Source organism: Suillus subalutaceus, assembly GCF_016647625.1.
Source record: "Suillus subalutaceus strain FC151 chromosome Unknown DFJ58scaffold_254, whole genome shotgun sequence".
Classification (NCBI taxonomy): Eukaryota; Fungi; Basidiomycota; class Agaricomycetes; order Boletales; family Suillaceae; genus Suillus; species Suillus subalutaceus.
In genome coordinates this window covers 12,594-33,563 of record NW_024540503.1, presented here as the reverse complement: position 1 = coordinate 33,563, position 20,970 = coordinate 12,594, and the positions used below count along the sequence as shown (strand labels likewise).

At 43.4% G+C, this 20,970-nt stretch overlaps 7 protein-coding genes across 7 annotated transcripts; 5 read left to right on the top strand and 2 right to left on the bottom strand.

Moving 5' to 3' along the window:
- Positions 1 to 2,765: 2,765 nt before the first annotated feature.
- Positions 2,766 to 4,636, bottom strand: DFJ58DRAFT_736191 (uncharacterized protein; the record flags this gene model as incomplete). Its single annotated transcript, XM_041386755.1, has 3 exons — positions 2,766 to 2,909; positions 3,891 to 4,559; positions 4,607 to 4,636. The coding sequence occupies 3 exons, from the start codon at positions 4,634 to 4,636 to the stop codon at positions 2,766 to 2,768; spliced, it is 843 nt and encodes a 280-aa protein (XP_041235947.1).
- Positions 4,637 to 4,871: 235 nt separating this feature from the next.
- On the bottom strand, positions 4,872 to 6,303 carry DFJ58DRAFT_719467 (uncharacterized protein; the record flags this gene model as incomplete). The annotated part of the gene is made up of 9 exons (XM_041384636.1): positions 4,872 to 4,958; positions 5,037 to 5,186; positions 5,236 to 5,364; positions 5,414 to 5,545; positions 5,587 to 5,612; positions 5,634 to 5,756; positions 5,781 to 5,784; positions 5,829 to 5,964; positions 6,200 to 6,303. The coding sequence occupies 9 exons, from the start codon at positions 6,301 to 6,303 to the stop codon at positions 4,872 to 4,874; spliced, it is 891 nt and encodes a 296-aa protein (XP_041235946.1).
- Positions 6,304 to 12,279: 5,976 nt separating this feature from the next.
- On the top strand, positions 12,280 to 12,897 carry DFJ58DRAFT_847894 (uncharacterized protein; the record flags this gene model as incomplete). Its single annotated transcript, XM_041393533.1, has 3 exons — positions 12,280 to 12,301; positions 12,376 to 12,800; positions 12,844 to 12,897. The coding sequence occupies 3 exons, from the start codon at positions 12,280 to 12,282 to the stop codon at positions 12,895 to 12,897; spliced, it is 501 nt and encodes a 166-aa protein (XP_041235945.1).
- Positions 12,898 to 14,286: 1,389 nt separating this feature from the next.
- On the top strand, positions 14,287 to 14,616 carry DFJ58DRAFT_643689 (uncharacterized protein; the record flags this gene model as incomplete). Its single annotated transcript, XM_041381384.1, has 2 exons — positions 14,287 to 14,453; positions 14,505 to 14,616. Coding segments are annotated over 2 exons (279 nt in total), but the record flags the coding sequence as incomplete, so codon positions are not given.
- A 310-nt stretch (positions 14,617 to 14,926) lies between these two features.
- On the top strand, positions 14,927 to 15,388 carry DFJ58DRAFT_670975 (uncharacterized protein; the record flags this gene model as incomplete). Its single annotated transcript, XM_041382911.1, has 1 exon — positions 14,927 to 15,388. The coding sequence occupies one exon, from the start codon at positions 14,927 to 14,929 to the stop codon at positions 15,386 to 15,388; it is 462 nt and encodes a 153-aa protein (XP_041235943.1).
- Positions 15,389 to 16,253: 865 nt separating this feature from the next.
- Positions 16,254 to 17,165, top strand: DFJ58DRAFT_736189 (uncharacterized protein; the record flags this gene model as incomplete). Its single annotated transcript, XM_041386754.1, has 6 exons — positions 16,254 to 16,352; positions 16,413 to 16,486; positions 16,541 to 16,568; positions 16,610 to 16,714; positions 16,781 to 16,852; positions 16,902 to 17,165. 6 exons carry the CDS (start codon positions 16,254 to 16,256, stop codon positions 17,163 to 17,165), a joined length of 642 nt encoding a protein of 213 aa, XP_041235942.1.
- Positions 17,166 to 17,891: 726 nt separating this feature from the next.
- DFJ58DRAFT_847891 (uncharacterized protein) lies at positions 17,892 to 20,831 on the top strand (the record flags this gene model as incomplete). Its single annotated transcript, XM_041393532.1, has 8 exons — positions 17,892 to 17,969; positions 18,021 to 18,205; positions 18,895 to 19,154; positions 19,207 to 19,427; positions 19,577 to 19,754; positions 19,965 to 20,020; positions 20,167 to 20,272; positions 20,728 to 20,831. 8 exons carry the CDS (start codon positions 17,892 to 17,894, stop codon positions 20,829 to 20,831), a joined length of 1,188 nt encoding a protein of 395 aa, XP_041235941.1.
- Between the last annotated feature and the right edge of the window lie 139 nt (positions 20,832 to 20,970).

Genomic DNA, 20,970 nt, shown 5'->3' with positions numbered 1-20,970 from the left:
AACATATGTACTAAGATTGTGACAGCATGGGCCCCAAATTTCTAATTCTGGGCATAACTTCCGATATATGGGTGTAACATTGTACGTACTAAGATTGTGATATCATGGGCCTCAAATTTCAGATTCTGGACATAACTTCTGATATATGGGAAGGGTGTAACGTTGTATGTACTAAGATTGTGACACCATGGGCCCCAAATTTCAAATTCTGGACATAACTTCCGATATATGGGCGTAACATATGTACTAAGATTGTGACAGCATGGGCCCCAAATGTCTAATTCTGGGCATAACTTCCGATATATGGGTGTAACATTGTACGTACTAAGATTGTGACAGCATGGGCCCCAAATTTCTAATTCTGGGCATAACTTCTGATATATGGGTGTAACATTGTACGTACTGATATTGTGATACCATGGGCCTCAAATTTCAAATTCTGGACATAACTTCTGATATATGGGTGTAATGTTATACGTACTAAGATTGTCGCCTGTAGTTCCCACCTACCCGCCCTAATTAGACTTGACAGGTGGGGCTGATGGCAGGACCCGTGATAATCCCTATGGAACCCGGGTCAGCAGAGGCCACAACTTGTCCAGACAGATTTTGAGTTTTTTGTCGGATGCCATCCTAGGCCATCCTAGGTTCACCTGAGAGCAAAAATTTGTCTGGACTCTGACTCAGGTTCCCAAAAATTTCAAAAATGTGTTTTTTCTGACTTTAAGTAGGTAGGCGTGTTTAGAACAGCTGCAGGAGCCAAAAAACAATTATGTAAAAACCTTTTCTTCATGTGGCCTGGAAGTTTTGAATGGCCTGACGGCTTCTGCCAACTGAGGCAAGTCAGCTGATAGGATGTTGAAGTCCAGCAGGTCTACAGGCGCAAGCTTGAGTCCTGAGCATGTCAGATTGGGCTTAGATGAGAGATGACAGAGAAAGGCAAAGTGGTTGCGTCAGGAATGGAATGAAAATGACGATGAAAATTTTGATGTTGTCTATACTGATGAAAAATAATATCTAGTTTTGCACCAGTTTGAGTTGCACTTTTGTAGTAATAGCCTCATTATGTTCTGATTTTGCGTCCAATAGAAGTTGCAAAAAGCGGGAGTCCAACTCTTGCATTTAATGTCAAATATTGTCTCGTTCCACTAGCTAGGCTATTTGAGCTTAATATCTGTCAAGCAATAGCCCAAGTCCAGACCTCAACCTGACATACCGCCACCCCCTCCACAGATGTCCAGACATTCTCCCAGGTTGACACTCAAAGTAGATGTGGGTGTTCAGATGCCAACCTGGGTGAAGTGGTCTTTGTGTCAACTTATGTCCTGATGCTGACCTGGGTTCCATAGGGATTATCATAGGTCCTTCCTCTGATGGCGCTCCAAGTCGACTGAAAATTGGCTGTACGCACCCAAATGACTAATTATTCAATAAAGGAGAGCCTTGATGATGGTATAAGGTGCTGGTGGTGTAGATACCAAGTGCAGGCCCTCAGCTATGTCCATCCTATGTGTCTGGGAGCCAAATTAGGCAATCCATGTCATCACCAAACCTTCATGCTGGCTATGTACAACAGTGAGCTTGAGTATCTCCCCACCATGCTTATAGATTTCAGCCAGATTTTGTATATAAGTAGCTAATTCAAATTGTAATTAATCTATGTATACTAGGAGACCTCAAACCTACAAAACAAATAACTAAGCTTCATCCTCGCTGGTATCCTCATCAAATGTGACTTATAAACGCTGTGCTCTTGGAGGCTGTACAGATGACCTAGACCCTCGTGCACACTTTCTGGGGCATCTGTGCTCCTTTCTATTGCATTTTCTGGCTATCCCAGTGTCAGAATATTTCTTGTGGGGCTTACCAACGGTCTCTCCTCTCTTGAGGCGTGTGGCTAGTTGCATACTTACGTGCTATATTCCTCCCTTTGACGTGGGGACATGCAGAACCGATGGCAAGAGCCATCTTTAAGTGCATTTCAGAGCTTTAGAAGGGCTGAGGCTGGTGGGAGATTGGAATGGAATGCCCTCAGGTCAGCCTTTCATATCAATCCCAAGCTTCTCTTTAATGGCGGTGTTGAAGTTTGTGTAGTTGATACAAACATCACATCTCTTAATTATAGTTCCTAAAACATGATGGTTAGTAGCGTTTCTTATCAGATATGGAAAAAAAAGTACTTAGCCAAGAATTAAGCGGAGGAGTGCCAACACATTGCATGATTTGTACCCTCCTGCTCATCAATGTCTACAACGTTCATATCAATATAATACTGGCGGGAAAGCAAGAAAGGATGTACTTTGACCTGACATGCATACCCATTGCTCCAGCTTTCGCTGATTTCATCAGCCTCCATTTGGAGGACATCCTCCTGCAAGGCTATCTAGCTAGGGATTCATTAGGAAGGTGTAAGACATGATGCCGTATTAAACCTACCATCTTGAAGACATTGTCTAACATTTACTGGACATTTTGTGCTGCAGCAGTGGCGAACACTCTATATTCTGAAGAGCACATTGCTCATTGAGTTTGTCAATGTATTCCTGTTGTTCCTCGGGGGTTGAATTATGCATTCAAGCGAATATTTTGTACCACAAAGTCAGTCTATTGTTTTAGTTAGCATGATGGTTGCAAAAATGATGACAAGTGACAGGACTGACCTGTGTTAACTTCCTATGCTTTTGCATGTATAAGGATATTGGCTAGTTGTGCATTCTGATTTGCTTTGTAATGTTTCTTGCCTCCCATGAGTTTTTAATCTTATCCTAAGTCACATGAGCGAGGGTGCTGATCTTCTCATTTTCATCTGCAAGGAGCTGTTGAATTGCAGTAGTTAGGACATCTTCAGCCTCCTTCTGCTGTTCAGCAGAAAGCTTGCGGGAAGCTTTCCATGCCTTCACTTGAGCCTTCTGAGATGTATTCAGGTTCAGCAGAGCACAGTGGGTTAGTATAGGATGGTTTGAATTTCTTGCAGCCCAGGAGGAGTTGTTGGTATCGCAGCGATCTCTGCAGTATCTGGATGTGAGTTAGATGGTGTGTCCATCTGGTAGATTCACAGACATACTCTAGTTAGTATGAGGTGATGTGCCCATGCTAGGCATGTTTGATGTCATTTCAAGGTACTGCAGGCAAAAGTATATCCTGGTTAGTGTGGAGTGACGTGCCCATGCTAGGTGTATTTGGCAGTCATGTTGAGGTACTGCAGGCAAGAGCCTGAGCGTGTATGCCATGTCAGGTGGCCATGTAGCAGGTCCCAAAGAGATGGGGGTGAATGATATAGTGCAGAATCATTCTAATTAATAGAGTCTTTAAAGGAGTTGGCATTGGTATTGAAAGGCTGCAGGTTCAGCGTGAATGAATATTGAAAAGGCAAATATGGCATGAGCGAAGGAGGATAAGGAAAATGTGGCAGCCTGGCCTCACCATAGTCTTTTGATTTACATTAGCAAACTATGGGATGAGAAACTCAGGTCATATTGTCATTATGATACATCTAAAGAGTACAGTAAGCCAAAAACTCTGATACATCATGATCTGTAATTATCCACTGTCCATTCTGATGTATCAGGATATATCACACATGTGTAGCTACTTTCGATCATCTCACCAGGGGGTTGACTACTGCAAATGGTAACAAATTTCCAGTTCATCAGGAAAAATGGGAACTGCAGAAGTTCTGCCGTTGCATTCTAGGCCTTTGCTCCTTCCAGGTCCAGATGTGCTATTTAAATCCACCTAATTGTCCTTGCTCAGGTCTCATTGATATGCAGATGGCGAGGATATAGCCAGCAAATCAGGGACCCTACATATAGGAATCCCATAATAATGCTTAGCACCCCTAAGGGCCTCAATGTATGTGAGATGAGATGAGAGCACTAATTTTGATGAACCTGTGGATAAAACTCTTTGAGTATACTGCCGATTCCTGACAAGTAGTTGTCAACTGAGCACAGGTTAATGTGAGCAGACATGAACTTGACCAAGAGAGAGTGTGTGTCAGGTGTTGGATCGATGGTAAGATGATGGAGGTCGCAGAAAGTAATGTAAGAATTGAGAGCAGATGAGTAAGTTTGGTTAGTAGACTTGTCAAGAGCAAGCCCAAGATTAACGGAACACTCATGAATGAGCTGTTCCATTGGCCAAGCATTCCTGAGAGGTTGCCGGGCCTCCACCAAGGATGGAATCATTTCCAGGATACCCCCAGCACATTCCGAGGAGGTTGGAAGGACATGATTCTGAGCCCCAGAGAGCAACTTACCGCCTCTCTCGCACACCAATGAGAGGTGATCTGCAACTACATTATCTTCTCCTGCCACATGAAAAACTCTAAAGTCCACATTGAAGACCAAGATGATTTCAACTGCATCCACAAGGAGTCGATTGTATCCTGGCCCAGCCGATAGAGTGTTGAACGTATACACTGTTTTTAAGCTATCGGTGTAGATAGCAAGACATCCGTTAACAGGAATCTGAGTGACAGCATCATGAATAGCAGATGCGACGCAGAGTGCCTCAAAGAAGAAGATATCTGCAACTGGGGGATGTTCAGGAAGGTTAGACTGAAATCCGAGGTTAAGGTGAGGATACCAGAATCCCGTACACGAACCTGAAGTGTCACAGTAGATTTCAAGAACATTGGAAGGGAATGGAAGAAATTGCCAGGAAACAGATTTGAAGAGATAAACACTGTCGGATGACAAAGGGTTATAAAGCTCTTATCAAGATAGTTGTACTGAACCAAATACATCTACTATATCTCCAGCTTTTAATGGCTGAACGTACCATCTGAGTGGATGGTCTGACGCTGAGTTGCATTCACAACAATATCAATTGCATTAGTCCTAGAGACAGTACAGTTACAAGATAATTAATTAATTAGTACTGGCAGCGACTCGCTCTTGCAAGGCAGTGCGTTTTTCCTGAATCTTTGACAGTGCACTGTTTTTGCTGATACTGCGCTGTGAAGAAGAAGAATTAGGAAAAATGCGACTATGTAAGGCGTTAACATAAATGGCTTTAAGTTGATGAGGGTTGACAAACTGCGTCCACCATGTCATAAGGTCAGCAACTTCCTCACTCTCATCAAGATCCTCCAACAGGTCAAGAATGCTATGATAAAATTTTTCTGAGTCTGTGACCGTATCAGTATGTGAAAATACAGATGAGGAGCTTAGCAAAAACCAAACCTAAGGGAACAATCGGCAGGGGAAGGCATGTACGTTTAAATTTGCATGCCTGTGTAGCAACATAAGCTAAGGATGCTTGAGTTACAAAATTCATGCTGTGAAGGTAAGCATTGCCGGAGCGCGTGGCCTTTGGCTCCTTGTCCACCGAGCTCGGGGACCTAAAGATATGTTTAAAACCCTGAAAATAATTTGGATTGAGAACTTCATTGCCAATAAAATGAGTTTACAAAGACCAGTATCTCGCTTTGGAGTAGGCCCTTCCATGGATCTTTGGGATCATAGTCATACCCAGCATACAAGAACATGGGCCACTGATCACTGTGAACAGTGTTTCGCTGCTCTTTGGACTCTGCTTGGTTCTGGGAAGTGTTAGGATTGTTAACTAATAAGGTGAAAAGACGTACTCTGCATTTGACCAGTCAAGGCCTGCAGGTCAGAGCAGCACACCAGTGACTTTGTGATTAAACCCACGGTCGGACTTAATATTCTGGGAGAGGGGCGGTATCCCTGCCTGTCCTCTGGGCACAAGCCATTCGAGGACAGCAGATTTGAGGGTCTTGGTATCATCGCCTCACGCGCCAGAGGCTCCTTTACCCAACTGCAAAGGGTGAGTGTAATGATCTTCCAAAATAAAGAACTTACCAATTCTCCTATGTGAATAACGTCCTCCTCCTCACCCTTTGTGAGATGATCTAAAAGGCCTGGATAGGAATCTATTAGATTCACAAATACCCTGTGCTCATGCTGAACACTGCCACGGAAAGTGGTTTTGTTAATGCTGATGGGATGTAATCATCAGAATTGCACTCACTCCACTGGGTAATCTTCAATGGCAGAGTCCTGTAACTCTTCTAGTTGGAGTATACTGGTGAGGCGATCTCAACCTGGCTGGGCTGATATGAAATATCTAAAATGCTCAACCAGTTTAAGTGAGTCTTGGCTCTGCCTAGCTGCTATACTCGCAGAATGCAAGAACGTTTGACCCTAAAGGGGACTGCTACTGAACACAGAACCAGATGAATGAAAGACCCTTGTAGTGCGATGGATGTGCGAAAGCGTGAGAGGAAAAGCGAAGTGAGTGAAGTGTGAGAGAGCGCACTAAGGTAAGCACAAGCATGAGAAAGTGTATGCTAAGGCACACGTTGTGTGGGAGAATACCGGATAAGGAAACGGATGCGCAAAGTGAGTGCAAATGCAGAGCGAGTGTTATAACGAGCGCAGATAATAGTCTAGTATAGCCGGATAACGATAACCATTGGAAACACAAAGTGCGCCCAAGTGGTGACTACTACTTTAAAGTAAAACCCCAAAATGAGGGAACTACAGCAAAGGGGAGTAATGTATTTCCTGAGTTGTTACTGTAAACATAATATCTTGTCATAGAGCCAGCCAAAGGGGTATCCTTGTCTAACTATAAATTTAAGCCTATTCCTTGGTGAAGAATGTGTGTCATTCAGGACCAGTAGTGCTCACAAACCGAGCAAGCACTCAACACTCAATTCCAGTCAATGCTTGAGTCAACAATATCATTATATTCAAAAAGAATGTCTAACAATATGAAATACAGTATGCTATAAAATAGATCAAACATAAATCGGTATGGGTAAGATGAAAGGCACAGAACCAGAATGCCAACCAAGGAAAGAACGAGATATAACAGGCGGCTCCAAAGTCCGAGGTGCACCGCCGCGGGCAGGAGGGCGGGATGGTAATGGATGTCGGTGAGAAAAGGTTCATGCACAATGTGTCAGCCATGAATGAAACTCCAACCAAATTGAGCTGACACACCTTGCACATTGTGGCAATTCTGGATGTTGCCAGTGGAGTTTGATTACCAAAGTCATTCAGTATATAAACCCCTCACGCCTGTTCATTAACTCTTTTCCACTTTCCATCATCTGTCTGGCCTCTGACAATAGTAAAAGTATCAGTAGCTGTAGTTTGTAGCAAATAGTGTCTATCTACCCTACTCAAAAAATCCTCAAGTCACGTATCGATTCTGGTGTCCTCATACCCGTATGGTGTTTCTGTAATATAACTGCTTTGAATTAGTTCGAAATACTGAATGGTTGCAAGTCGTCACACAAAGCGCATAAGAATGATGGTGAGGTGTGCTTCCACCTCCGCGCTGTATAATGAACCATATCTCACACCTAAATATAGAACACAGGATTATTGATGTATTCTGCGAGATAAATTTTGATAGTCTCAAAGCAGGCTGTCTCAACCATCACCATGCCCAATGATGAGTAGGTATTTCAACTCCTGATCACGATCCTAAGTTCAATTGTACCATAGAAGCTTCCAGAAACTATCTTCTATGAAGATATGAGTAAATTTTGTGTACCATTTGAAACACGTACCTTGTTGGGGATAATATGTAGCAGGTATGCATGCTCTCCCGATGAATATCTCAACATTAACTAGATGAAATATTAGCAATGCTTCCTTTCGATCAAGGAAGCCTCACTAACACATGTATCCGCAAGTGCTGGTTGCGCATTCAGCAACATACTCCCCTTGACATATTCTTGTAGTCCATGGGAATATCGACACTTCGACATATTTTCCCCCTGTTGCGCGCAAAGGCAGCAGGGGTAGCAGAATACATGCACATCACGGTGTCTTAATAACTGAGGGTCTTATATGAAAACGTGTAAGAATGTAATGACACCACAATTACGCTGGATAAGACTTCTTGCCAGTCCTCGATTAACACAGTCTACGACTTTTCTTCTTTCGTGGTAGATAATGTGTGAGTTCTTGGGAGGCTCGCTAAACCAATCAGTTAAATTAACTTAGCCAGAGCTTTATTATTTCTGATTGAAACTATGGGATTGTCTAGGATATACTGTCTAGACACTTGAACTGGTTTCCTGAATATACAGTTAACTGTTGAGAAGCTGGTCTCAAATGTGATTACGTGGACCAAAGCTCATGTTGGTCAATATACAAATACCTGGTGAGAACGCTAGTCTCACAAATAACAACAAATGACAAATAGAAAAACAATGATAAATAACAACAATGACAAATAACAACAATGACCAAAGCTCGTGTTGGTCAGTATACAAATACCTGGTGAGAACGCTGGTCTCACAAATAACAACGTTGACCAAAGCTTGTGTTGGTCAGTAAACACTACGTGGTGAGAACACTGGTCTCACAAAACTGGGTTTCTATCACAAGAAACTTACGTAATCTCAAGGGAAACACTTTCCCTGCACTTGTCTGGACAGTTCTTACAAAGGAAATGGGCTTTGTAAGCAGCAATTTGTTCAGACTGAAGCTTCTTAGGTAAGAGTTCAATTTGCTCAAGTGGGAGTTCTTGAATGCAACAAGTGGGAGATCTATTTTTTTGGGGAGAATGGGCTCTCCTTATATACATTTTGTGTGGGAATATTATGTAAGTAAAAAGGTGATGTAATGACTTCAGAATGTGAGAAGAATATTCCAAAAACTGGAGCAGAATGTTCTAGCAGGTGCAAAAGAACATTTCAGAATATTCATGGTGGGATAATGACATCATTCCGAGTCACTCTGAGTCATTATGAGTCATTATGAGTCATTATGAGTCATTGGAATGTTCTAGCAATGGAACATGACATCATTATGACATCACTATGATATCATATCTTTCAACCAAAATACCTGCAGGAGTGTAGGTGAAGTCCTATGACATCATTATGACATCATACCCTGTAGGTACAATTTTATGAAGCATCTGATTAGTCAGAGCATCCTAATAGAAAAGTAAAGTAAAGAAACACTAGAGAAAACAACTCAGAAATAATGGAACAAATAATAGTACACAATACGCGGGCTTTTTAGATAGGTTTTTGTTAGGCTTTGAACTTTTCTCTATGGGTTTCTCTAGCCAAAGTGAATAAGCCAAAGGAAAGGCAATACCTTAAACTTTATTTTGCTTCTCATATCAACTAGGTCATTATGTGATTCCCATCTCACATATGACTTTTCTTCAAAACATGGTGGATTCATGAATCACTGAGGGAAAACTGAAACTATTGGACCAAGGTTTGATACCAAGGTATGGGTTGACTAGTCTGAGGACTAAGCTAACAGACTTTGTCTTTTAGGGGGATACCTAGTAGTCATGTCCATGCATGATTCCCAAATCATGCAGGACAACAGTATGCCTCAAATTGTGAGGGGTGTATCTGATGTCCATGTCGGGTGGTTGGCCTAAGTGTAGCACATACAAGTGAGAGAAGTCTTTGTGTTCATGAAAGCAACTAACCATTGAAACATTGTCAGTCTGCCTGTTTGGCCGTGATAATGGAGTATACCATGGCGTGCAGTTAAGATCCTCACCAACATTTTGATGACATTGGAATCAGGCCTGAATTGCGTACATTCCAGGCTCCAGCCCTCAGAGGAAGGAGACGATGGTGCAGACATGTAAGTGCAATGCACCTCCACTCGAAGTTATTTATATAATGCCCCGTGTAGTCCAATCACACCAGTGCCATTGCTTTCCTGGTATTGTCATATCCCGCATTCTGGACCTACATCTGAAGATGTTCCCATGCCATGTCCGGACCTCCAGACCCCCCTTCCATGTCTCCAGATCCATATCCATCCATATCCTTGCACATCCGGATCCCTGCAGCTCTGCATATCCATGCATCCATATCCATACACCTCCAGACCTCCGCAGTTAGCCTGCATCATCCATCCCTTGTCCTATCTACCTTGAGTACATCCCATCCGATTCCGGATTGATATCCAGACGCCTGATCCGATATCCACCTCTCTGGATCTCCGCATCCAACCTATACATCATATCCGAGCCTAAACCTTAAATCAGTGTCTATCCCCATATGGTAATTCCCTTGACTCCGGACTTCAGTTATCTCTGTTACCGTTCTGCTTATTGATACTTGTACTTTGTTCATCTCCGAGTTCATTTACTTATGTTCTGTTCATACTTACTAATATTTTCCATATGCTTGTACATAGCATTAGTCTCTGGCTTACTGATCCTCTCAAATCCCTTCCAGTATATAAACCTCTGTACAACTCCTGTACAGTTTCCTTAGTTTGAATATCAGCATAGACTTGCTCCCTCTCGATTTAAACTTGCCCAATCTTCTTTTGGACTTCTCCACCTAAGTTTCTGGCCTTTCCATTAGGCCTAGGGAATCCTTCCCTAGGCTGGAAATCCGGACCTTTGGATTTGTCCCCTATATCTCCATTCCGAGTCTAGGGATTGATTCCCTAGACTGGAGTTTGCCTTTCCGGCACTCATTCTGGACTTTGGTCCAATCCCGTCCTCTCCGACTCTACCTAAGTGTAGTCCACCTCTGTTTGTTTCTACATTGGACCACATCTGATGTAGCCCCTATTTGTCCTCCATACCTCCAGAACTATATCTGCAACCTTCGGACCTTCGGACCTTCGGACCTTCAGATCTCTGGACCTTCGGACCTTCAGATCTCTGGACCTCCAGATGTCCTGACCTTCGGACCTCCTGTCCTCCTGTCATAGTTCCACCCCTCCTATCCTATCCTGCTTTGGACTTTGTCCCTTGCAGTCTCCTCTCCATTCTGTTTCCTCTATAGGCATAATCTTGGGGTCTCTCTACTTCCCATGCAGTGGAAACTCCTCCAGACTTTCCTGTACTCCTCCGAAATTCTCCCACACTCGTCTGGATGTTTCCCATGCTCATCCAGAAGTCCTCCGGACTTCGTTGGACCATCATCGGACTTCATCTGAAATTGAGGGCACATACTCAGGTAAGAGGCACAGTGTACGAGCTGAGGCCAAGTCCCTCGGACATTCATTCCAACCTCTGTTTGAGCAAACCGGTTCTTAACAGGTATTTCGGCTGCCATCAATCATTCTGGTGACAAACACTGTGCCATCACATCGTTTATGTTTTGGAGCATGTAAGATTGGCTCCGTATCGCTTCCCCTGCAGCCCAGCCATCTTAACACCATTGTGTTTGTGTGTATACATGATAAACCATATTACGCAGGTATGTAATGGTGCCTGACTTCACATACCTCTACTCACGGTACCGCTACAAAGCCAGTGAGACATGCATACATTGAGGAACATTGTCTTCTTACTTGAGGGTCTTGTATAAGTTGAGGTGAAATACAATCACAATTGTACTTCAATAAGACTAAGGTGCCTACTCCTTAAGTTCACAGTCAATGGATTTTCTACTTCTCGGTTGATAATGTGGTGTTTGTGGGTGGCCAAAGGGTAATAGATTACTTCCTTGCTAGATCACTTCTCAATAGTAAAGGAGTAGTATATATTTTGTCAGGTTAATGTAAACCTAGTAGGTAATATGGACCTCTGAACTGAATGTGGCTCGAATATGTAAAACTTACGTAAAACGATAGATTATTGTATAGGCGATCCCTGTAAGATAGTATACAATCAATCTAGACTAGTGAATACAATTGTTTTCAAGGGCAACTCATAGGCCTTCACTTTCTTCGTAATCTCACAGTGTTGAGACAGAAGGTGGGAAAACTCCTGCACTTCAAATTCCTACGTTCCCACACAGTTTGGGAACAGAATGGAAGGGGAAAAAACTTATATATTATGTGAAAATGGAGTCTATATACATTTTAGAAGCCATCCTTACTAAGCAATGAGTCATCACTGGATTGGTAAGATTATGCTTACAAACCAAGCCTTTTGGGTGTGCTGAATCAGCTGCTTACTAAAGTACATGAGTAAAATCTTACAAAGCATGATGAATCATGACTTAAACATGACGAGTCATGGAAAATCCTTACAAATCAGAATATTACCAATCACATGACATGCTTACAAACATATCTGAGTGGCTCACTGATGTAATCAAGTGGCTGAATAAACAAGATCAAATGGAAAGAGACAGAAACTAATGGAAACTACAAATACAACTAAATAAATAGAAACAAAGCTTATGATAGTGAGAAATATATCCTCATATACTTCCCTAATCATCTCCTTTTACACTGCTATTTGTATATGTCATGGTATGAACTCCATACCATGCATGACAACGTGTAGTGATACACCGCACCATCAGACCTCATTAGAGGACAGTTCGTGACTATACAATCCTCCATGTCAGCTCCTAGTTACACATGTGTGTGTAAACGATCTTTTACTGTGCAAAACAACTACACTCATCACCAGCACTCATGTAATTCCACGAAAAAGTGTCTGTCATCGGCAATCTCCTCCCTCAAGGAGTTCGTTGGGCGCAGGAAAAGCCACGGATTTCAAAAGAGTCGGCCCTCCAAGCAGGAGATGTCTCATCACTGGTTTTACCATCTACGTTGCATCCTAACGGAACCAACCCTTTGCCAGCGTATCTTCATCCTGAAGTGTCAGTTTCTTTGCCCGACCCACCTCCCAATCCTGCAGGAGGCATTGGAAGTGATAACAGTGGAGCAGGGATCATTGATGAAGGAGAAGAGTTGAGTTTAGCACAGCACTGGCCAAGGCGTCAGAACCAACAGCTGCCCCTGAGATTCAGGGATGTGCTTCCCCAGCCCCCACTGACTGCTCCCCTGGAACTTGATGATGAACTTCCGCAATATGTAGGACATGTTGTCAATGCAGCAGCCCAGCCAGCCTTACCTGTGTGTACAGTGTTTCACACCCCTCTAAACATCTTTGGACTAGTGCACCAATATTTCTCCGCAAGACCTCCATCTCATGATCCAGAAGAATATGTGACAATAGCAGACCTCTCATTCATACCTCCCAGCACCCAGGACGTTGAAGTTCTCCTGAAACCTCCTACCAGTGATTATCACCCTTATCTAAATCAATCCTCCTTCCAGCTTGGCAACTGGTATTGGAATCAGGGGGTGCAAAAGTCACAAGGTGACTACAAAAAACTGCTAGACATCTTGGGTGGGCCTTCCTTCTGCACTGTTGACGTGACCACTACAAAGTGGAAGAACATCAATTCTGTTCTTGGCTTGAATGAGTATGACAATGGAGATGGAGAGGAATGGGAAGATGAAGATGCTGGATGGCAAAGAAGTCTGATTTCTATCGAGGTGCCTTCGTCGTGCACCATCAAAAATCTAGGCACGCATGTCTATGAAGCGGCTGCTCACTTGTATCATCAGTCCCTGGTCACTGTCTTATGGGAAAAGCTTGCTAATCCCCGAGATGACAAGCTCTTCCATTATGAGCCGTACCAGCTGCGTTGGACTCCACCCCATTTAGCCGTCGAAATCTCAATTTATGGCAATTTGTACACATCCCCAGTGTTCTATTATGCTCACACTGCATTGCAAGAATCACTGGGGGAACCTGACTGTGACTTACACAGAGTCATAGCTGCCCTTGGGTTTTGGTCTGACACAACACAGCTTACTTCATTCAGTAATTCCAAGCTTTGGCCTACCTACATGTACTTTGGCAATGTTTCCAAGTATCAGCATTGCAAGCCATCACTCAATTTAAGCAATCACGTGGTGTATTTTGAGATGGTGTGTCTGTTCAGTGTTAGCTCTGCTACATTGTCTAATTGCTAACACTTTGGCAGCTCCCAGACTCATTCAAAGATTTTATAGGTGGGAATAGCATGACTAGCGACTGCGCAACACACTGCCATAGAGAATTTTTCCATGAGCAGTGGAAGATTCTACTAGATGATGAGTTTCTTGAGGTGTACAAAAAACATGGCATTGTGATCCATTGCAGTGATGGAATTTTGTGCAGGTTCTACCCAAGGATTTTTACTTATTCAGCAAATTATCCAGAGAAGTATGTGAACTCTATGAGCAATTATCCATCTGATTATTATTTCATCAGAGTACTCATCACTACAGTTTGAAACCTAGGAGGATGTCCATGTCCTTGTTGCCTGATACCAAAGGATCAGATTCAGAACATGGGCATGTCTCAGGATCGACAACAACGCGCGACTTTGCAACGCAACAACACATGACGATGAGCTATGGTCAGTTCTGCCCACAAACTGATTTACAAGGACGACTACGCTGTTAGCAGCGCACCTATTGAACGAATTCTCAAACCCCAGTCCTGGGTCTCCACCTCAGTGAGCCTTCAGTGAATGCCCATAGTGGACACAGTCTAACTGTGACTTGGAATGTGTTTTTGGACCAACTTGGTCCTCTTGGCTTCAATATATTTTGCGCACTTGTTGTCGATCTCTTACATGAGTTTGAGATTGGCATTTGGAAATCGCTTTTCATTCACCTGTTGTGCATAATCTGTGTGCAGGATAAGGCTCTCATCCATGAATTAGACCAGAGGTGTGGTGTCTTCACATGCACTCACAACATTCAACTGATTTTTACTACCAGATTCAGGCAGACTCCGACGTTTGGCCAAGCTACCATCCACAAGTTTTCGGCCAACTCCTTGGAGATGAAACAAATGGCAGCCCGCAATTTTGAAGACCTGCTCCAGGTAGGGTTTGTTCTCTATCGTGGCTGTATAGTAATGACACAATGTTGCAGTGCTCTATACCTGTCTTCGACCATCTCCTTCCCAAACCACACAATACAAGAGTTCTCACGTTGCTATTCACAATGGTACATTGGCACAGACTAGCGAAGCTCTGCATGCACTCTGATTTCACCCTTGATATTATGGACGCATTGACTTTGTTGGTTGGCCAACAGTTCCACAAATTTAAAGCGACAGTATGCTTGGCATATGATACTAGGGAACTTTGTCAGGAGGTCTTGGCTCGCACTCGAAGGCAAGCCACACAAGCTGCAAAATGAAAGGGAGTGCAGAAAGGCAGGAGCTGATTCACGAAGGGGACTCAGTTGAGTCACAGAATGGTGTTAATCATATTATATATGATGTTCGAAGAGGGCAAGATGTCATCAACCCATGGACGTCTCATTGCAATGTCATGGTGCTGCGCTCAGACAATGACATGGGGCCCCAAGGTCACAGATTTACTTATGGTAAGGTTCTGGGTATCTACCACATCAATGTAATCGTGATCGGTGTTGGTATGGTGGACTATACTCCACTGCACATGGAATTCTTATGGATTCGCTGGTACCAGCCTGTGCAGCAGCTCTCCACCTGGGACACCTCCACCCTGGATCGAGTGAGATTTCCACCTCTGGATGACGAGTACTCGTTCGACTTCCTGGATCCATCAGACATACTTCACGGTTGCCACATTATACCTTCATTGCCAGTTGCAGGAAACATCTCAATGGATTAGGCATGTCAGCATGCGCAGGAGACAAAGACAATTGGCGCGAATATTATATCAATCGGTCAGTAAGGGTATTGCCCCATACTTGATGCTTACGGGGTTTTCTTACAGATTCATCAACCGCGACATGATGATGCGCTTCCATTTTGGTCTTGGGGTAGGACATGTGTTCTCTCATGACTCTGACACGCAGGTCCAGGCTGCAGTCCTCCATGATGTTCCACACACTGTAGAGGAGGCTGAAGGCGGAGATGAAGAAGGAGACGATAATGGTAATTCTGATCAGGAAGATGACTGTCCGCCAATGATGGGCTGCACCGAGCACTTCCGTAGCAGCACTGAGTCACTGGTAGGCGAATTTGAAGAGATGTATGACTCTGAGGTGGAGCTAGATTACGAGAACTAACATACTAGAGTATCATGCGACTTGTAAGACTGGACATTCCTAATCGCAGCACTGAGGCTATATGTAGCCTATCTGTACTGCTGTGATGGCATATCGATCAAATCCAAGGAACTATTGATGGTGCACAGGCATCTCACTAAGCCTCATGTTAAAAATACCATTCATGGGGAACATATTTGAAGGTAGAACCTCCCAAATATTATGTACATAAACCGACTACAATTCAATTGTTCCTGAATACCATCTGATATCTCTTGATGGGGCTGAATTGGCAGCCTAGTTTGTATGTATTCCAGATATGTATGTAGTCTTCCATCGATGGCACTCTGACTGAATGCCTCATGTTGAAATTTTGACATAATTAAAAACACCCATGTTCTAATGACTAACTGCAGCCATCAAGGTATGTATTCCTCTTTAAATACGGCCTATATCGCTCATGTTTCACTCAGCCACTAGTATATCATGTCTATTGCTGTTGGACGACATGAAGATCCCAGCTCAGGACTCGAGCACGAGTCATATGTTTATGACCTCGAGTTTGCTGGCTTGACCATGTTGTCTGTAAGTTGTTGTTTCCTCATTGTGCAAATCACACAAAACATTACATGTGTCTCCTGGCAGGGTTTGCCCACTTTCACCATCACTTCATGGGATATCTCTCCCTTGGCCCTCAGCCTACATTGTATCCCCTTTATGTGAGTACTTCTACGCCTTTCAAATCTATTCTACATGTCTTAATATGAGTGCAGAGCCCACCTGCTGGTCACAAAACTATGGGTGTTTAATTTCATAGGTAGTATATATTGACATCCTCCCAGCTCAAGAATCATATTTCTCTTGTTGCTTACATGGTGATGCCCATTGAACACTTTCCAGTTTTTGAAACATCTCCGAGTAATGAAGTCCCTGTTTTTGTGCTTGCTGTATGTTCACTCTCGATTGGGCCATCCCCTCTACTGATCAGATGTGTGGAACCATCAAGATGCCAGTCCGCCTTTGAATCTGCCATGGGTATGAGGCAAGACTGGCATCAATGGGTCATGCATGGAGTGTATCGTCATGTAAGTCCACCTTAAAATGGTACAAATATTGCATGCTACAATTCTGTAGGACGGCATTGCCTGCAAGCACAAGACACATACAATAATTCACCATGTGGAGTTCCCTGCAGGTTTTTACTCCTCTGTTCCCGAGCTTTACTTTCCGAATGCTGATGATGACAATAACAATGTGACCCTATCGGACATTTTCTGGCAAGGTCGTTCTGTAGTTGACTCGTCGATTGCCATGTCCTGGAAGGAATCTACCGTCAATGCTATGTTGGCTGGTCCTAGTAGTGTTCTCGGCACAATGCCCGCAGACACACAGGCATGACCCAAAAGAACAGCCGCAGCTGTTCAATTGAACATACACAAGATCATGAGGGCTTGTCCCAAGTGGAAAAAAGCCCTTGTGCACCTTAGGCTGATGCTCCATATCAGGGTTTGTCTTGGCATGATAGAAAATCCTCATCTTGTTGTCACTAATGAGTATGCCGAATGCAGATGTCAGCTCATTCGTACCATCTGGCCCCACTGCCTTCTCAAGGCCAATGTTGCAGCTGAAGAATTGGAAGAAGGTCTGCAGCTCAACTTCTGGATTCAGATTACAGATGCTCATTCTTTTCTAGTTTTGACCACAATGACCAAGTTGCCCATGGCGCACAATGAGGTGTTGCTCATGGTACATGTCATTCTTGCTTTTCAATCACTGGTCTGATTCCAGATAGGCGAGTCCATGATTATCACACTTTCTTTATGATACTAGGCGAGTAATAGCTCATTCCATGGATGACACTCACGCAGGCTTTGGCCTCAGAAGTGATGCAATGTGGGGCATAGCCCTAAGGGACAAAGTTCTGGGCCTTGTGCAAATGTTTATTCACCCATATGTGAATGCGCTCCCCATCGCAGTGAGTTCTCTAGATTCTTTTCTATTATCAAACCTTATCTTGCGTTGTAGGCAAACAGTTTGGCTCTCTTTTTTAGAGAGCAGATTGCAAAGGAGATTATATATCATATTGTCTTCTGCACCACCACAACATGTTGAGTGAGGCTCATTATGGCTGATCTCAATACCGAGGCATTCAGGCATGCACCACATCCTCCATTTGACACACTTGCATTATTAGGATCTACTGTAAGTGCCTTCGACTTTTCTGGTGTGCGTTTTGTTCACTTTTATCACCAGTGCTACCAAACTCTGCTGTCAAAGCTGATAAGCATTTGGGGCGTCACTGACATCATGCCCACCTTTCCGGCCATCAGCCAGGTGCACCAAGAATTACGCAAAACTGCCATCCTGTTGTTGCATCAGCAGGACAATCCTGATTTCCCCTCATTTGCAAATGACCTTCGCAAGTTTTGCACTATTACGTGAGTTTACATATATGATTTCTCTACTACTGCTTATGGGACTGCGATGTGCAGCGAGGCCGATGTTTGCCACATTGGCCAGCCGAATGAGAACACAGCTACCTGTTCCATGTCCACTACCACTTCCACGTACACTATGACTTAGTAGTTTCGTGTTCTGTATCTGTATCTGCATTTTGAAATATCAATTTGTCTCTGTTAGGCTGCAAACTTTTCATGACAGTCTGAAGCTGGGATAACATGACTCCAGCCTGCAAAGTCGCAAGTCACATGGATTCAGTCACCTATTGAGTTTTATAAATGCTTTATTACATAATAATTCATCTAACCTACTATTGTTTTATAGTTTGATTACCATCAACTGGGCATCATCATGATGTCATCACTTCAGAACCTATCAACCAATCAACCGCCATTTGATTGCCATCACTTGGCCATCCCTCGCCAGCCTACTGTATAGGTGTAAGCATCAAACAATCTTGAGAAGCCCTTCAAGTCCCTTTTCTTCAACTTCAACGTGTTCAATATTATCTGTCCATGTTTTCTTTCTACATGGGAGAGACCTCTGAAAAATCAATTTATTGGAAATGACCAGACCGAGGTAGCACTTGTATCTTGGCTCAAGAAACAGGGACCTGACACCATCAGTACTCTCACATCTTTCTTATATTTTTTAACATCACCTCCAGCTTCCAGACTCCCTCTTTGTCACTGCTTCGGTGCTGTTTGCATGGGTCGACTCCCACGATCCTTGATGTGAGTCTTGGGGTGGTCGCAATGCAGAAGCAGCTCCAGCAAGAAGAACAGACAATATTCTTTCCAGGAGGAGCACAATGTTTATTGCAGGAGAGAATGCTTCAAGCTCAGATGGAAGTTTCTTTATTTAGCAATGCTATTGCAAATGCATGTGAAGACCTAGAAGATAGGTCCCACCCAGATGAGCACACAGGTGAGCTAAAGTATTCAAAGGGTCGTGTCTAACACTTAAAATTTGTCCCCAGTTGGTCCAAAGAAGCCAGTCACAGTGAAGGCTGTTGAGGATGTGGGAGCATGCTTGGCGCCTAGCTTGGTCAGATTGGGTTCCTTCTGCCCTTTGAATAACATCATAGAGAAATGCAATGCATGGCTCCTTGCATTACCATGTTTCCAAGGCGCTACAAAGGTTATTGCCACCCAGACACTTGACTTCCCACAAACCCTGAAGCCCGAATACCTCCCAATTGTGAGTACTATTCCTGTAATACGGGAACCCGGTGTTCTGACGCTGCACAGTCCAAAGATATATTTCTTTCACTCCCTCGTTTTCTAAAAGTCTGGGTTGACCATATCACATATTGTACATACATAAACGCATCTCTTGCAGAAACGCAGCCCCCATGCCTCAACAAAATGCATAGCTTCAAGGCCAAGGAGTCCAAAAGTCTGGACGTGCTCAGGTCCAAGATCCACATCATGGACCTAAAGAAGCACTGCACACAGACAGAAGTGAATATGCTGTCTGAAGCTATATCATGCATTGCTGAGTCCAAGGGCTCTGACTCATCTGATGGTGAGCATGCAGCCCTTACTTCAGTTTTTCACATTAAGGAAGTTCACCGCAGGCTCTTATGCAAGTGCTGTGATGCATGGATGAAACAATGATTGGTCTGATGATTGGTTTTCGTCCTCATACGCCTCTTCCAGTGCTTCTGTACTCTTTGGATTTTCTCACTTGTAGTTGTATTACTGATTTGTAGCCATTTCTCTTCCCTGATCGAAGTTTGCAGTACTTTTCTTCATATTCCTTTGACATTGTATTGGTATCCTAAGTTAATTGTACGTTGGGCATTATGTTATTTGTGTTACTTTTTACCACTTTGTCTTTGATAACCAATTATTCGTTTGGCGCACCCGGATCATGAAATGGTATTGAAAATTTGAGCCTTGATCTTCTTTTCCGCTCACATATGGTGCTACAACAGCCCTGTACTTCGATAATGCTTCTACCTCTGAATACCCTTCACAATGTCAACAGTTCTGATGATTACAAGCTGGGTGCAAAAGCCACGGAACACGCTAGTTTAATAGGTAAGGTTTCACTTTTGACACCAGTTTCCTTGAACTGATTCTTGTCAGCAATGTCCGTTGCATAATTTTTTTGCACTGACGCAAATATGCTCATTGAGCTTTTAATCATTCAAAGTTCACCTGTCTCCATGTCTATCATGCAACCCTCTGAGGCCATTTCACACCATATCTCACCCAAAGCTTGGACTTGGAGCTCTCCCATTCCATTTCAAAGCCTACTTCCACAATGGCGTTCGCAAAGGATTGATCCCCTCACTTTTCTCTTATGGAAAGCAAAGTGAAACACTAACATTGCAGATGGTCGCTGCTCCCTTCCCCCAGCTCATAGGAGAGCCCTTGTCAATGGGTTTCATGTTGTTGCACACCAGTGCTCACGCCGGATCTACAAGCTGCCCCTATAGAAACTGCGAAGTATCAACTTCAGACCCTCGCAGATAAACACATATGACATGCAGAGTCCTCAGAGGACAATCGTGAGGAACTTGCACCATTAGAAGAGGTAGAAGAGTTTGCCGCTAGAGGACATGGAGAAGATGTTGGATGGTTAGTTAGAGGTTAGTATCTTGTTCAATCTGACAGTGGCCATGCATATTAGAATTGTAATTGACTTGATCACATTTTATAAACCCTGCGTGAACAGTCCCAATAGCTGTCTTGAAGATAAGTCTAGGCAATGATCTATCTACTTTGAATCATCC